This window comes from Pyxicephalus adspersus, chromosome 7 (genome assembly GCF_032062135.1).
Source record: "Pyxicephalus adspersus chromosome 7, UCB_Pads_2.0, whole genome shotgun sequence".
NCBI lineage: Eukaryota > Metazoa > Chordata > Amphibia > Anura > Pyxicephalidae > Pyxicephalus > Pyxicephalus adspersus.
This window is the reverse complement of record NC_092864.1, coordinates 6,274,367-6,290,148: the sequence shown is the minus strand read 5'-3', so window position 1 is coordinate 6,290,148 and position 15,782 is coordinate 6,274,367. Positions and strand designations below refer to the sequence as shown.

Here is a 15,782-nt window from a genome sequence, read left to right as displayed (position 1 = left end):
AAAACAATACTTATAAATAAAGTTGGATGGTTCCAGCATTAGTGATTTTAACAACGGAAACAAATAACTACTCCAATCGGGGTACCTGAACGAATTCTTAAAAATAGGCCTAACTAATTAGAGTTTAAAACCACTATTTACACCTAAAGAAAATACCCAATCAGTAGATTGTACAAACTTATTACCACTTTTACAGGAAAGTTATGTACACATTCAAGCACTGGTATTCACTGGTTGGTGATCCAATTCAACACAGATATATAAACCCTACCCCAAGGTTTGTATACAAGAAAACTAGTTCCTTACGAGATAATCTGGTAAAAATCACTATATATGAGAAAATCATCATGATCACTGTAGAGAGCTCTCTAAAGGTACTTTTTGATGTGGTCATTGTAAGTAATGTGAGTATATTAATATTAACCTCAAAAACATTTTACCAAATAGGAAAATATTTCACCCAAAACATTTTGGAAACTGCAGCACAATGGGCATAATATATTTCCATATTGTGCATTTTTTTTATTTAGGCAAAACAATGTGAGCATTAAAGTGGCTTTGAAGCACTAAAGTCCTGCTTTGAAAATAAAAATGAGATGTTCCTTTTATTATCCAGTATTTATATAGCACTGACATATTATAATCAAGATAGTCGAAGTTTAGGATATGAAAGGAAAGAAGAAAGGAGAAAATGGTGCCCTTAACGGAATGGACACAGGTGAGTATTGATGGTATTAGCTCCACTTGAATAAAAGTCACATATAAAAGATTTAAAAAATAGTAACATACAGTATGCATACCATTAGGTAGACATTTTGTAAAAAAAAAAACAAAAAAAAAAACAAACAATAAAAACACTATTATGTGTTTATGAGTCTCGTGGTTACCTTTTCCAGCTTTAGACCATTCAAACAAATCCTTACAGTGGGAAGTATGATCATAGAACATTACAGCAAGGAGCTAAATGGCTCCTCCAGCTACCAGCTAACTATTTTCCTGGTTTGACTGATCACTGGAATCCTAAATGTTTTCTGCCATAACAAAACATATTGTCATTTCAGCACATATAATGTAATTGGATAAATATATTATTTTATTATATTGTTTATATAGGTGTCTAAATATTATCATGTGTGTTTTATCTGATTCTCAGTTTGTTACATTCAGTGTTCATTTTTTATTGTATACTATAAATGTTATGGCTAAAAACATATTACTTTTTTTCTCGTCATACAGAATTTAAGTCCGGGCTTTGTTACTCCTCTCCTCAACATGACAATATGAAAAAAGTTTTTTTGACATGCCAGGGGTTTATGTCTTATCACTTTGACATACCAAGCTCAGCAAGGCTCATCTATGCAGTACATTATGGTAACTTGCCTTAATTATACATAATATACGGAACACATAATAGATCAGCTGAGTGATAATGTATATGAGTTGAAGAGGGGCATAAATATCTTTTTGAATTGGTTGATATTCCATTGCTAAGGCTCTGTTCAGTCCTCCATTTTCCAGGTGTTTTTAAGCATTTTTTCAGCCTTCAAATGCTTGAATTATCTTGTAAAAATAGTTTAAATAAACAAATGGGTCTAGTTTTTGTGCAGATGTTTCCAGGTTTTTGCAGGCAGTAGTATATATTACAAGTGGTTATTCAGAACAATTTTCTTTGCATATATTTATAGGGACTTTTTGGGCAACTCTCAAATATATAACACAGTTTTAAAATCATGCCAGCAAACTTTATTAACTAATCAAGCCAAATTTTTTAAAATCCACAATGTTGTATGTTATCACATATAATTAAGAATAGCATAAATTATTTTACACCCACATGATAAAAATTGTCATGATGTGACTCCAAGCATTATTTTTGCTGACGCGTTTCGTAGACCTAATACTCTTCTTCAGGACAGCCACGAGACAATTCCACATTTTTGTTTTTCCACATTTTTCTGATGGGCTGGAAACCAAACGTTCTTAATAAAATCAGCACAACAAGGGAGAGCAGCCAAGCGGAGAACAAGAGGGATCAAAACTGTCGGTAGTAGCCAATAAGGAGCTTTTTGGAGACTGTATTTTGTAATCTATTCTCTCCATAGTTCTCTGGTCTCATGTACCTCAAAAGATAATCTCCCATCTATTGCCATAGACTTCAATTTTGATCCTCTAGATGATGAAGGATCATCTGGGGGATCCAAATTGAAGTTCATCAATGAAGAAATGTGTGTAATAGAGATGTATAAGGCACTATATGTAATAGAAAGTGATCAGGCACTGTGCATAATAAAAAGAAATTAGGCCTTGGGTCTGATTTATTAAAGCCCCTTAAGGCTGGAGAAGATACACTTTAATCAGTAAACCTGGGTGATCCAGTAGTCCTGGAATGGATTTTGCTATACTTGCTAACATATAGCAAATTACTTTTAAGAAAACTATTCCAGGTTTGATGGGTCACCCTGGTTCAATGATCAAAGTGTATCCTATCCACCCTTGGAGAGCTAAGAAATCAGCCCCCCTGTGTATAATAAGAGATAGGCACTGCCTATACCAATGATAGAGGAGACATATAATTTGTGTCATGTATGACTTGAATAAGACTCTAGGGTCTTCCCCTGTTTTTAATTCTAGTATGTGCTCCTGCACAGTTAAATGTTCAGTTGGATGTTCAGATTAACTTTTAATTGGTATTTCTTTATTTATTAAAAACTTTTTGAAGAGATAATTTAGGTGACTTGCATGCTTCAGCTGATTTAAATTTCTTATATTCAGCTGTCGCTGAATCCCTTAATTTGTTTAGCAGACATTTCCATTCAGTCTTTCATGGATCCGTCCTGATACAGAACTCGCCACTACTTGACATAAAACAAATGCTAGCTATAAAATTATGTTTAAAGTATTTGCAGGAAATTTCTGTCCTGGCAACAGTGGCATGTAATGACTTAGATGGTCACTATCAGAGCAGAATATATTACTTTTTTCTCCCCTAGACCAGGAGCTTGGGCTCCCCTATGCCCCCTTTCCCCCGCAGCATAAAAGATACACAACTAAAGTGCTGTCCCTGCTTGTTCTATTGCAACCTGCTCATCATTTCTGAACCAAAAAGCAGAAACTACCACAAACAATGTGTCAGTTATAGGTAGCTATTGTCCTCTGAACCCTATTAACTGTGCAATGGATACATCCAGAGACATGCCGCTCCTCATTAACATGGCACCCTAGGTCATGGCTTAGGCTGGCCTTATGAGACATCACTATGACCAGAGAGGCCTCATCTTCTTCTATAATAATCTTTAACCCATGCTCCTTTACATTCTTGAATGAACAATCTGGATGATGACAAATAATATTATATCAAAGTATTAATGTTTTCATCCTACTTATGTCCCTTGTCCAAATCCTTCTTCATCCTGCTTGTCTTTTGAGCCATTAGGCACTGTACCCTTCTTTGAGCCTTCTTTGTCCTTAGATTTTTCAGGTTTTATAAATGATAGAAAATAGTTAATAGTTAGTGGTAATGTTCTCCAATTCTTTCTTTTCTTTTTCTGATAGTAAATAAACTTTTCCTGCATAGGAAATTGAAAAATTGTGTTTATTTGATTGCTAAATTAAACACATCGGTAAGTAATAAAAAAAAAGCATATGTATGATGAAATCACAAATAGCTATAAAAGATGGCAGAGGTTCAAACCTTTTACTTTCTGAGATACCTAATGTAACTCTGTAGTCAGGCTACAGATGTTCATATATTTACATATGCTTAACAAATAATCCTAAAAAGTACCTGAACTCCAGATGTATTTTTTAATAAAATATAGTTGTATGATTCCCTTTAATTCTTGATTGGCTACAAACCTTTGTTTTTGTGAATTTCCATTCTTGATATATTCTCTCTTCCTGTCTATAGACTGAATGGGCCTGATTTATTAAAGCTCCCCAAGCCTGGAGAAAATACACTTTCATCAGTGAAACTGGGTTATCCAGCAAACCTGGAATGGATGTTTTACAAGTGATTTGTTATTTGTTAGTAAATGTAATCAATCCTGGACCAGATTCATTCCAGGTCCATTTCAGATCCATTTCATTGATGAAAGCGCATCTTCTCCAGTCATGGAGAGCTTTAATAAATCAGGCCCAATATGTAAGAGATACGACTACAGAGACAAAGTAAAGGTAGGCATGTAATTTAAAGGAGAACATTTATAATATTTTTCTGAAAAAAAAAAAGAATCCAAGGCTCAGTTATCATTTTAAAGTAGCCTCAAAAGTACAATCTGTAGCTGCAGGCAGAATGCACAAATTCATCCTCAAAGTTAAAACAACACAATTTACACTGAAATTTAACAGCAGAAGCATTGAAATCATTCATTTTTTTCCCTGATTTGCCTGGTCCCTCCTAGAAGTGGAAGCAAAGGAAGCTGAGAGGGAAGTAAAAATATAGAAAGTAAAAAAAAAAAAACATTCAGAAATCATGTACCACTTTCTATAGCTGCAGGCACTATGGACAAACTCATCATCAAATATAAAACATCCCTCTCTGTAGCTGCCAGTTTATATTCAAAGTTAACATCAGAAGAAATCCAGATCTTTTAGCAGCTCTGTTCCCCTTGCTTCCTGATCTCAGCGATGAGCCCTCCCCTAAGGATCTCCTCTACTTTTACATTAGATTTAAGAATACTGGCAAGTTGTTGAGTCCCTGCTGGAAGAAAAAGAGGAAGCTGAGTTGCCAGGTCACTGCTGGGAGGTTAAATCTAAGCTGCCCAGGAGTGGATGCAAAGAAAGCTGAGCTGCAAAATCACTGATGGGAGGGGAAAGCAGAATATGGGAAGTAAAAAAAAAAACATATTACCTTTAGAGCGTACAAAGAAAATCTCTTCTGGAGTCTTTAGAGCTCCGTGTTCTACAGTGGCTTTAAAATATGTGTCCACTAGTTTCACCATATGAGTTGCCTTCACAGTATCGCATTTGCTTGTAAGACAAGAGCTGCCATCACTGCTCTTTGTTGTATTACTCTGGATGGATTTCTCTTCAATTCTTTTATATGGGCCAAATTCCTTGTCTGCTTTTCCCCAGGTCACCAAAGGATTTTGAGTATAAAAGCTATCGACCTCCAGGACAATATATTTACCATCCTGGAAAATATTTTGTACAGCTGGTTTTCCTAGAAGATTTAAACGTTCAGTCATTTGTCATTCCAAACTTAGACGCTGTAATACTGACTCTATAACATAATCAGTAAAAATGCAATATAATACGTCAATGTTATGCCAAATAACATTTTGGTTTCCAGTTATGGATGAGGATTTCTGTAAGTTTACTGTTTACTCTCTGCCCATTTCGAGAAATTTCATATCACTTCCTGTCTCATCTTCTTCACTCAAAATCTAATCAAATCCAAAACAATAAATCAGACACCTGGAGCTAAATGGAAGAAAACCAATGACCAAATGCTGAAGTGGTGTGTTTGTAGGGGGCAACTTCCAGATTTACCAATAAGCCATATCCAACAACCCCCACATGTTTTTTGGATGCTCTCTTGGCATTGCAAAAGACAGGAGGGAGCAAGCTCACTGGCCTCCCTTTTTACTGGTTGACCAGGCTGCATACCAAAACAACGGTCTAGTTGGAATATTATTTCAGGTTAGAGAAATCATTTGCTGAGCAATAACTTGGTTCGTAACAAATTGAAGTCTAGAGTTTCATCAAATAATGGGCTCATTGATTCTCAGTGTAACAAGGATTTTGACAAGTAGCCTATAGGCTAGGAAACCAACTCCAAGTATGAATACAAAAAAATAAACAGACTTAGTGGAAGTCGATTCAAGCAAGAAATTTTTTTTTGTTTACTGAGTACAATTAACACTCCTTTATTGAACTCTTTGAACCAAAATAGACCTCTACTAAATCTGTTTATTTATTTATTTATTTTTAGTATAGTTTTGTAGGAAGATGTTTCTAGCATACAAAACACACGACCTATCAAATATAATATTAAGATATATACCTTTCACTGTGAGTACTCCCGTCCTCTTATCCAGGGGTCTCTCCAGACTGGGGTGTGTTACCTGGCAGATAAATTCTGCCCCTTGCTCTGTAATGGCTGACACAGATACAATGAGACTGGAGGTACTTGTGTATGTCTTATCAGGCTCCTGTGTGGTCTCCATTTCTGGAACCTTATATTTATCACTGGGACACACTTCATACAGCTCCGACTTTCCTGATTCAGTGCGCAACCATCTCACCTGCAAATTGTTGGGATAATACCCCCGGACCTCACACTGAAGCCTGGCCTCTGTCCCATGAACTAGAGATGGGACTATTATCTCTCCCACCACTGGACTCCAGGGAAGGTCTGTAAAAATTGCAATATCTTAGTATATCAAATTTACCTATACAATGTTACAATGTAAAATCAGATGATTTCCATTACATTACCCTTTGCAGATACTTCCTGGCTGTCCGGCTGCACCAGAGATGGATGTGTCCACATCACTCGTACTCTGAATCCCGGGTTTCGGAAAAGATGTTGGGGAACTTGACATTCACTTTGGCAGATAAATGTATTTTCTGAATGATTTAGAAATGTTTTGCTTTTAATGTTGTCCAGTTCTTGGTAATTTCCAGCTCCACAGCTCCATATTGTTTGGATATTTTTAGGATAGAACTTCTCCAGAGCCACAGAACACACTATGTCACCAAAACTATCCACTGAAAACTTAATTGGGGCAGAGAGACGAGGTCTTGCTGGGTAAAAATTAGAGCACAGTTAGAAATATACCAGTGGTAAACTCAGTTATCTTTATCGTTGTATATTTATCCGATTTAACCAATGCATTAAGCAGAGTATTTCCCATAGAAGCCTTTTACAATGTAACACAAAGTTAAAAGAACCATGGACTGGTTTATTGGAGTGATTCCATGGAGAACCATGCAATCTGTGGTCAAAGTCGATGTCGAAGTTCCTTAAAAAGTTTGCACTTGGGTGATGGCTGCATGATATTTTTCTGGATACATTTTCTAATGTTATAATAAAGGACTATGGCCCTGATTCATGAAAGCTCTCCAGGCTGGGGATAATACACTTTCAGAAGTGAAGCTGGGTGATCCACCAAACCTGGAATGGATCTGGTCCAGGATTCAAAACATTTGCTAGCAAATAGCAAATAATTTTGAAAAATCCAGTCCATGTTTTGTGGATCACCCAGCTTCACTTCTGAAAGTGTATTATCCCCAGCCTGGAGAGCTTTCATGAATCAGGGCCTATGTCTGTGTATTGTGGGTTCAAAACACCAATTGTAGCCTCCATCAGAAAATGATGTACCATGTTGACAGCATGTTGCACAATTGGGAACCAATAATGTGAGTTTTCTAAATGTGCTCACTTTTGTTAAATTGTTTGCCTAATATATGTCATAAAAAAATAACATATATAGTATTATAAAGCATAGGTATAATAATATTATTAATGTGTTTTCCTTACAAACATTAAAGCTCCATTTATAGGTTTTCTCTTTAGTTCTTCTACCAGAGAGGACGCTGCAGGTGGCCTTCATATTGCAGTGTTTTGATGCATTTGGTGTGAAGGTCAGCACTGTGACTGCATTGTATAATCCATCTCTCTCAGACTGGTTGGTTCTCACTGTGTAACCACCATTTAGCAATTTGCCAGCTTCTTCATCACTCTGATGATCAGTTACCTTCAACTTCACTCCATTGTCCTCCTCTACAATCCAGGTAACCTGAATTTCCTTAGAACAGTTGGAGGCCGTACAACACATGGTCATCTTCTGATCTGTCTCTCCATTCCATCCTCCTAGGATGTGTATTGGGCTTAGCTGAAACCTCTGGAAGTCTGCAGAGCAAGATGGACATTGGGAAGTTAGAGTAGCCAGTCTGCTGCAATTTTTCCATCACATTGTAATTATGCAAACATTTCATGTACATGTCTAGATTTATGAAAAACTACCATAAGGCCATTTTGTGGTTTGCATTTCTGTGAACATGGGGTTTTACTCCCACTCTCCTTCATCATCCATTTTAGAAACATTGGACAGCATGTCCTACTAAACACTATCACCAGCCAAGCAATACCCTGGACTATCACAATAAATCTATAGACCAAGTTAATGAACTGCATTGATTGCATTTTTTTTGCAACTCCACAAAATATTAAGGAGTGGGAATGTATTATCACCCCTATTTGTTTCATTTTTGCCATTTGTTCCCTCTTTCGATTGATTTCTCCTGACTTCCTGCAACTTAGCCACCACAGGGCAACTAGAGGTTTGAACACTACTACACTGTGTTCCAAACATTAAAACAAAGTTTGCTTGGAGTTTCACCTAAATTTTTGTTTCAGTGTAAAAAAATACTACAATAACCACAGTTTGAATGGTTTTAAGAAAGATGGTCAAAATGTAATATATCAGAAACCTAGATCTCTGCAAAGATTTTCCATCCAGGTAAGTTTTTGGGATGATCCTTAAGGCATCCAAGAAGTCAGCTGAGGTACAAATTCCATGTCTGGACAGTCCCATAGCTGCCAATGACTCTGTTCTGGCTGTTGCCAACTGATAAAAAATGGCAGGTTACTGCTACCATGCATCTGACATTATTTGTTCCTCTAATCCAGGTAACTATTTAGCAATCTAGAAAAACATTATTGAAAAAAACATACTTACATTTTGTCTTGTAGACAAAAAAATGCAAAGAAATCAGTGTTATTAAAACTGATACGAATATAGTTGCAATAAAGGCAAGTATTAAGTTTAAGGAGTTCTTCTCATCTGAAAGAGATTTTAATTCGATTAGATACATACATTAAAAAATACATACATTAAAACGTACAAAATACTAGAATTTCCTATGAAGACATTTTTGTGGTTTACCTTTTGTTATTATCTATTGAATTTTAAGGTTGACAACAGTGAATGAATGTACAATTTTTTACCATTTTAGACCAAATTACTGCGTGTCAAAGATCTGTTGATAAATCTATACCCCCCAGGAAGCCTATTAGGGCGAAACACGTCAATGAACAAATGATTGGAGACTGTATTATTTTGTATGGCAAGAAATTTACTTGATTGGTTAGATGCCTGATGTCTAGAGCCCCTTTGGGCCAAACAGAAAAACACACCAACAAACTTCATTTTGGTTTTGAGTTGAGTTTCTCTAGTATGTTAAAACGCCCTTTTGGGCTATCACTATATGGGTCACAAGAAAGGATTGTGATTTTTTTAAACTGTTATGTTTCTTGTTTATATATTGGTTAATGTTTATTGTATTTACCAACATAGTATACTTTTTTGTGCCTAGAAAGACCCTGCTTTGTCTCTTTATTCTCATAGGTTTGTAAATTGCCTTGATGTGTTATGTGAACTGTAACCGTATATTCTGTTTCTCAAGGTTTTACCTGCTACTGTTAAAGTCTTTATCAGTGGACTCTCCAATGTCTCGTGTTCCACCACACAGGAGACATTCATATTCCTCTTGTGGTTTCCAGGAATCAGAAAATGGTCCCATTTATTAAAAGTGCTGCTTGCATTCTTCCTGGGAGGCTCCATCCTTTTCCCATCCATTAACCAAGTAATTTGCACAGCTTCAGGATAAAAATCATTCACCTGACACACAAATAGCTCATTTTGGCCAACATGAGATGAGAACATGGTTATCTTAGGTTCCTCTAAACAAAAGCAGAAAAAAACAGTTCTCTTAATATTTTTTTAAATAGTATTTCTGTTGGTCAATATTGACCTTTAGCTAAATCATTGTCTTAAGACCAATAATAGTGGCAATGACTAGGGTGAGCTTTAGTAATGTAACTGCCAGGTGTCAATGACAGCGGTGGTCTCATGCCCAGGAGCTCATTCGTATTTCACAAGAGTATTCAGTAGCAGACTACTTTATGCACATGGCATCCACATTGTGTTACATTGAAAGTAAAGTGAAGCTCTGTCTAGCCTCTTATTCACAGCCGCCATATTTCTATGTTGCATATAAGTTCCATAGAGCCAATTTCTATCTGGATAAAAGACAGTTTGTTGCAAAACCGCCACCACCCTGTGCCCACTGAATTTCAGGACTCGGGTATTCCTCCACAGCAGTTATGGTATGTTTCGTAAATTGGAATTACTAGAGAGCTGAATTATATAGTCATAGGTTAACACAGACTGTAAGTACCTGGGGAAAATTATTAGGAGGTGCAGAAGCCAGAATTTTATTTTAGAACCAGTGTGAAGAGTGCCAGATACACTCACTCCACTCAATGCCACTCTGTCTTCTTACTACCATCCACCAGCATTTCTTACTACCATCCACCAAAGGAGAATCAGCCACTTCTCCTTCAGAGACTGTTAAAAGTTCCCCGATGGACCTTACTTACAACTATTCCATCTTCTTCAGGGGTCTTTAGAAGTCTCCAAAAGCAAAGACATGACATTGGGTGCTAACTTACCTACAGGGAGATGCAGCAGGATGCTTGTTATTGTCACATCCAGGCACAGCCACCCAACTGCCACCCCCTGGACTGTTTTATAAGTTTATAATACTTTGCAGGATATCCATTCAAAAATGTTGGAAAAGTATATAGTCTTTTTGAAGGAAACTGGTTGTTTTGTATAACAGAAATAGGTTTCCTTACCCTCTATTTTCTATAACTCATGAAAAGCTGCATTTGTTTACATTGAAAACATGGTGGTGTTACCTCCATACTGTACTGTGAAGGCATCTTGGATGGGTTCTGGAAGAGTCACATGATCCACCTGGCAGCTGATGATAGCATGATCTTGGTTGTGCTTGGAGAAGATGGTTATTGAGCTGTTGATCATGTAAGTCCCATCAGTATCCATCTGAAGTGTTCCTAACTCAAATCCATCCAGGGTCAGTCCATTTCTGAGCCAGGTCACTGTGATGTCCTTTGGATAGAAACTTGTGATAAGGCAGAGCAGGTGGTTATCCCTATTTTTTAAGAGAACTTTTTCCAACAACTTTACCTTAGGAGGAGCTGAAAGAATAAAAAGGAAACAAGGGGACACAATTACATGATTTTTGATTTAGAGACCTTCTATGTTGTACAGTAGATATACAACCTTAGAAGGAACCTTTGACTGATTATTTAAGTTACTTACGACTTATAGCTGGGGACCAACATATGTAATGGTGCTTTCAAATCTGTGAACCCTTTTTTATGTTTGATTTATCTGAAAATATTTGACCCAAAATATGATTAATACCAGTGAATTCTTGGAAAATGTATCCTGTACAGAACAGTTCCAATGTTAGTAGACCTCCTTACATTAACTGATTACTTAATGTTCTTCTACAACATTTCTATAAGACTAAGGTTTGGACTTTGCAATTGCCAATTTGCAATTGGTCATTGCAAAACATTAATTTTGTTTTACTTATTCTTAGAAGCAGAAATAGGGTTTTATCTTCCTACATGATCTACGTTTAACTTCTATTCACAGACAAATAACCTGACATTTTCTTGCAGAATATGCTGGTGCAACCCAAAAGTCACAGTTCAAGGAGGCCATACTGGTGCAAAGGAAGTATAGTAGGCCAACATTGCCATCCTGTATTTCACAGATAAAAGAAGGCTCTAATTTTTTTGATAAAAATGAGGTGTTTACCCTTAACCAGAGACATAGTTTACATTAAAGGATCAGCTTGCGCAGTTCATGTGCTCACTGAGGAAAGCTCAGTGTTTACAAGCCATTAGGGCAGAAGTTGTGCCTCTGCATACAACTTGCCCACTCCCCCATTGCAGGCTCAGATCTGAGATGGGAGAGTGGGCGGGTTCTGGCATTATGATGTCATTCTGGGCGGAAGTTTCTTACCCTTTGAGTGACACATGGCTCCCCGCCCATGTGTGGCTTGAAGTCCATGAGATTAGTGGTCCGCGACCTCCAAAAGGTTAGGGATCACTGCTTTAGGGAGTTTCTGGCCAAAACTGAATTTTTTTTGAAGGGGGGCTTAAAGTTGGATTTTGCTACTATAGTCTAGTGATCCAGGTCTGCCAATTAAAACCTGATGCCAAGTGGTCTTGTTACTGTTTATTGTAATATCTTTACCATGTCACCAGAGAAATCTTTAGGACCCTTTTGTGGATCCATTGGACAGTGTCTACATCAACATACTGTCTTATCTTGACCATGGATTTAGGCAAGTACTGGGGGCATTTAGATCCTTTTTATTATTATTGTATCATTATCTTTAAGAGAATTTTGAGTTATGACTTCTCCCAGACGTTTTTCTGGGGGCACTTGTACTCAACCAATACACACAACAAATGAGTTCATTCTTTAGGCTCAAACTACCCAGCTCCAACCCCACAGGGCAAACAACCCAGGCTATGTGGGCCGCCATACATACTGTATATCATTCTAAATGACACACCATTTGACCTTCCAAGACTTGCTACAGCAAATGATCATTCACCACTATTCACTAAAAGAGATCACAGAAAAACCTGCCTGTTGTATTGGCATAACTTGTTACCTTTACCTTGCACATTCTAAAGCAGAATTTTACATAATTTTGTATTCACTTACCTTGACTATTTAATTGAATCTCCTTCACCTTCCTGTTGGGACTGTAAATGATTACACACTTGTAGGTCCCTTGGTCAACGATAGTCACATTGTGGATGGTTAATGATGCGTTACCCTGGCTGGCCACTCCCTCATCGATGGACACCCCTGGGAGGGCAGATTTTTCTTTGTTGTCATATCTTACTAACTCTTTTTCTCCATACAGCCACAAGATGGCAAGGAACTGGGGGTTTATGGGAGGACTGTCCACCGTGAACGAACATGGAACAAGAGTGGAGGATCCAATCAAGGCATTGTGTGTTCTAGGTGCCACTATATTCAACGCTGAACCTGAACCAACAAAAGAGAGAAGTCATCTCTGAAATTGACAAGAAAACTGAAACCAATGAATGAAAAACAGAATACAAATCAATGGAAATAAAAAATATGTAGAACGCAGCAAGTGCTTTCCAACTCAATGGACAGAGATAATGATGATGATGACAAGGCTGGAGGACATTGAAAGGGCCTGAGACACTCCATTTTGTTTCTCATTCTAGTTTTTAGTTATAAGAGATAGACGTATTCCTTGGTTGTTTAGACTATATGTGTATAAACCCGATCTTCCAAAATGAGTGTCCTTGTTAATTCTGCTAATGTCGACTGTTTATGAATAACAAGATGTTTTGTACGTGTCTTAAATTATGTAGCTAAACAGTTTCATTTTAGAACAAGTATACTAGAGTTTTTCCACTGTAGTAAAATGAGCATGCGCTATGGCATATTGTTATGATATATAAACTAGATGTTTGTTATAATAAAGTTGAAGAGTGCTACGAGTGTATGGTCGTTGAGTGATTCTTCCCAGGCACCTGTTCTGATGCAATGAGAGACTCTGGGATGGATTGAGATGAGAGAGGAATAGAGCCATGAACCTTTCAGCTAGGGGCTCGTAGGCCGGAATAGAGCACACAGAATTTTCGGTAAGTACGAGAATTCCTCCCTAACGGTTTGGGAACTTTCTTGCTTCTTTCCGAATAATTTCTGTTGCTTCTATCTTGAATCCGTTAAGGAGAGATAAAGATATGAGAGGTGTGAATTAACTATCTTTAGGGAAGATAGGTATTAATATAGGACTAATTGTATAAGTCCTCACATGTAGACCTGTATTCATGTCTACTAGGGATTCTTTAGGGAAGAATCAGTGCAGCACATTTTTGAGTTGTGACGTTAAACACATCCCAGTTTCTCTTATGGTCAGATTCACTTTCGCTTTTGTCTGCCTCAGTCTTTGTGAATATAGAAGATGTTGTTTAAGTCACATGCTCTCCTTTTTCTTCTCTGTTTTCTCTTCTCTATCGCGTAGAAGTATAGGATAATTCGTTTGTATGACACAAGTGTCCGGGTGGTAAGTGTATGGACCAGGGTCATTGAAAGTTTTGTCAACAAGGTGTAAGACACACTACCTCCTCGGCTAGGTCTTATTGATCATTGACCCGAGACAGGTGAAAGCACGGTGACACCGAGTTGGGATCCTATGTCATGTTACATGTTAATTGTTGTGTAGTATTATTATTAGAAAGGAGAGAGGGGGATATTGGAATGGATATTATTAGAGCTGTAGTGCAATCAGGTTGTACCTTACACTTATGGTCTGCCACTAAAGAGAGTCCCCGTAGGTATAGTAAATTACAAAATCTCTATAAATAAATCTGTATATAGTTGGACTTGACTCAGGAGTTGTTGTACGGGCCATAGGGGAGGCTATTCCACTGTTTGAAAATCTTAGCCTCCCTCCTTGCTGTGAACTGCCAAGACAGAGTCCATACTACTCTAGTCTATACTTATCCCCTAACTAGTTAATATTATAAACCCAGGACAGGTTATGAGCCTGGGTTAGTTAGAGACAGCCCCAACATTTTTATTTTAGTTAAAATCACTATGAGTCCAGGACTATAGGAATGAGCCTGGAACTTTGAATAATTGAGGCTACTCCTAAGACACATAAGCTATCGGTTACTAGAACCAATAGATAAAGTGAACACTAACAGCACACAATAACTGTGTTCTCTGTCTTGGCCGGTCCCTCATAAAGGGAGGATACCTTCAAATGGGTCAGAATAAGACAAAAATGCCTCCCCCTGAGGTAGGAGAAACATGTAAGGATTAGGTTGCACGGGTATGTGGAACAGACTATTATTTGATAAATCCTTGGGTGGAGAACATGGCAGGATGGACTGAGAGCATGAGAAGTGTAAATCCCTTCCCGCAAGATGGTGCTAATGATTCATTTCACATGGATATGGTTAAGGGTTTATGTTTAGGAGATACTGAGGTATACCCTTACTATGGGTCCGACCCTCAGTGGGTTATGAAATATATGAAAGCGGGGGGAAAAATTGGTTGAGATATGCACCTTACTGCATATCTACCTAATCTACCTAAGAGAGAAACACCCACCTCAGACGATGACAGTGAGTTAGGGGAATTTCTGTTTATGACTGTGTGAGATACTTTATTAAAGAAACCTATAGAGGTAGATGATATTATTAAAATTGTCAAGCATTGTCCTAAGCCAACCCCCTCCTCCTCTGGAACATTCCACTATCTTAAAAGGGCATGTAAGGGAAGATGTATGACACAAGAGGACATGCATTTGATAATAGATGGCATTGTTGGGCAAAATTTTCCATGGGATTGGAGTTCCCTCCATAAGTACTTAGAGAGAAGGTTCCCTCTATAAGTACTATAGAACCCCCTTATATTTCTGCTGGTAATTATAAATAGTGTTGTTGTTAGAATTCGGGTTGTCCTAATGTTCGACCCAAATATGACCGTTCGAATTGGGGTCAACCCGACCTGAATTTTGCTGGATTTGAATACCGGAATTCAACCCTCCCACAATTCATTTGAAAAACAACACTACTAGGGACCTCCCTCATGATGCAAAGGGCCCTCCAATTAGAGCAGGGATGCCCCCCTCCATGTTTGTTGTGGCAGGCAGCCAATTGGCTGTCTGTCAGTCACTGCATGCCACACAGGCAGCCATTGGCCTATATAAGGCCAAGGTGTGCCTGCATTTACCACTCCTGACGTTAGATAGATAGATAGATAGATAGATAGATAGATAGATAGATAGATAGAAAGCTAGAGCGCTAGATAGATAGTAAGTCAGTGTGTTACATACACGCTGCCAAGGGCAGGGTCCCCTCATTGACTGTGTGAACAGTATCACACTTGTAC

At 37.8% G+C, this 15,782-nt stretch overlaps 1 protein-coding gene across 1 annotated transcript in view; it reads right to left on the bottom strand.

The window, feature by feature from the left end:
• Window positions 1-1,739: 1,739 nt before the first annotated feature.
• Window positions 1,740-15,782, bottom strand: part of LOC140334977 (uncharacterized) — a 25,046-nt gene continuing 11,003 nt past the window's right edge. Inside the window, exons 3-11 of the mRNA XM_072417295.1 lie at window positions 12,561-12,890; window positions 10,709-11,008; window positions 9,419-9,688; window positions 8,685-8,789; window positions 7,484-7,855; window positions 6,439-6,747; window positions 6,005-6,355; window positions 4,850-5,161; window positions 1,740-3,566 (exon numbers count right to left, since the gene is read on the bottom strand). Coding sequence (XP_072273396.1) covers window positions 3,502-3,566; window positions 4,850-5,161; window positions 6,005-6,355; window positions 6,439-6,747; window positions 7,484-7,855; window positions 8,685-8,789; window positions 9,419-9,688; window positions 10,709-11,008; window positions 12,561-12,890 — 2,414 coding nt within the window. The 3' untranslated portion in view covers window positions 1,740-3,501. The remainder of the gene's footprint in view (window positions 3,567-4,849; window positions 5,162-6,004; window positions 6,356-6,438; window positions 6,748-7,483; window positions 7,856-8,684; window positions 8,790-9,418; window positions 9,689-10,708; window positions 11,009-12,560; window positions 12,891-15,782) is intronic.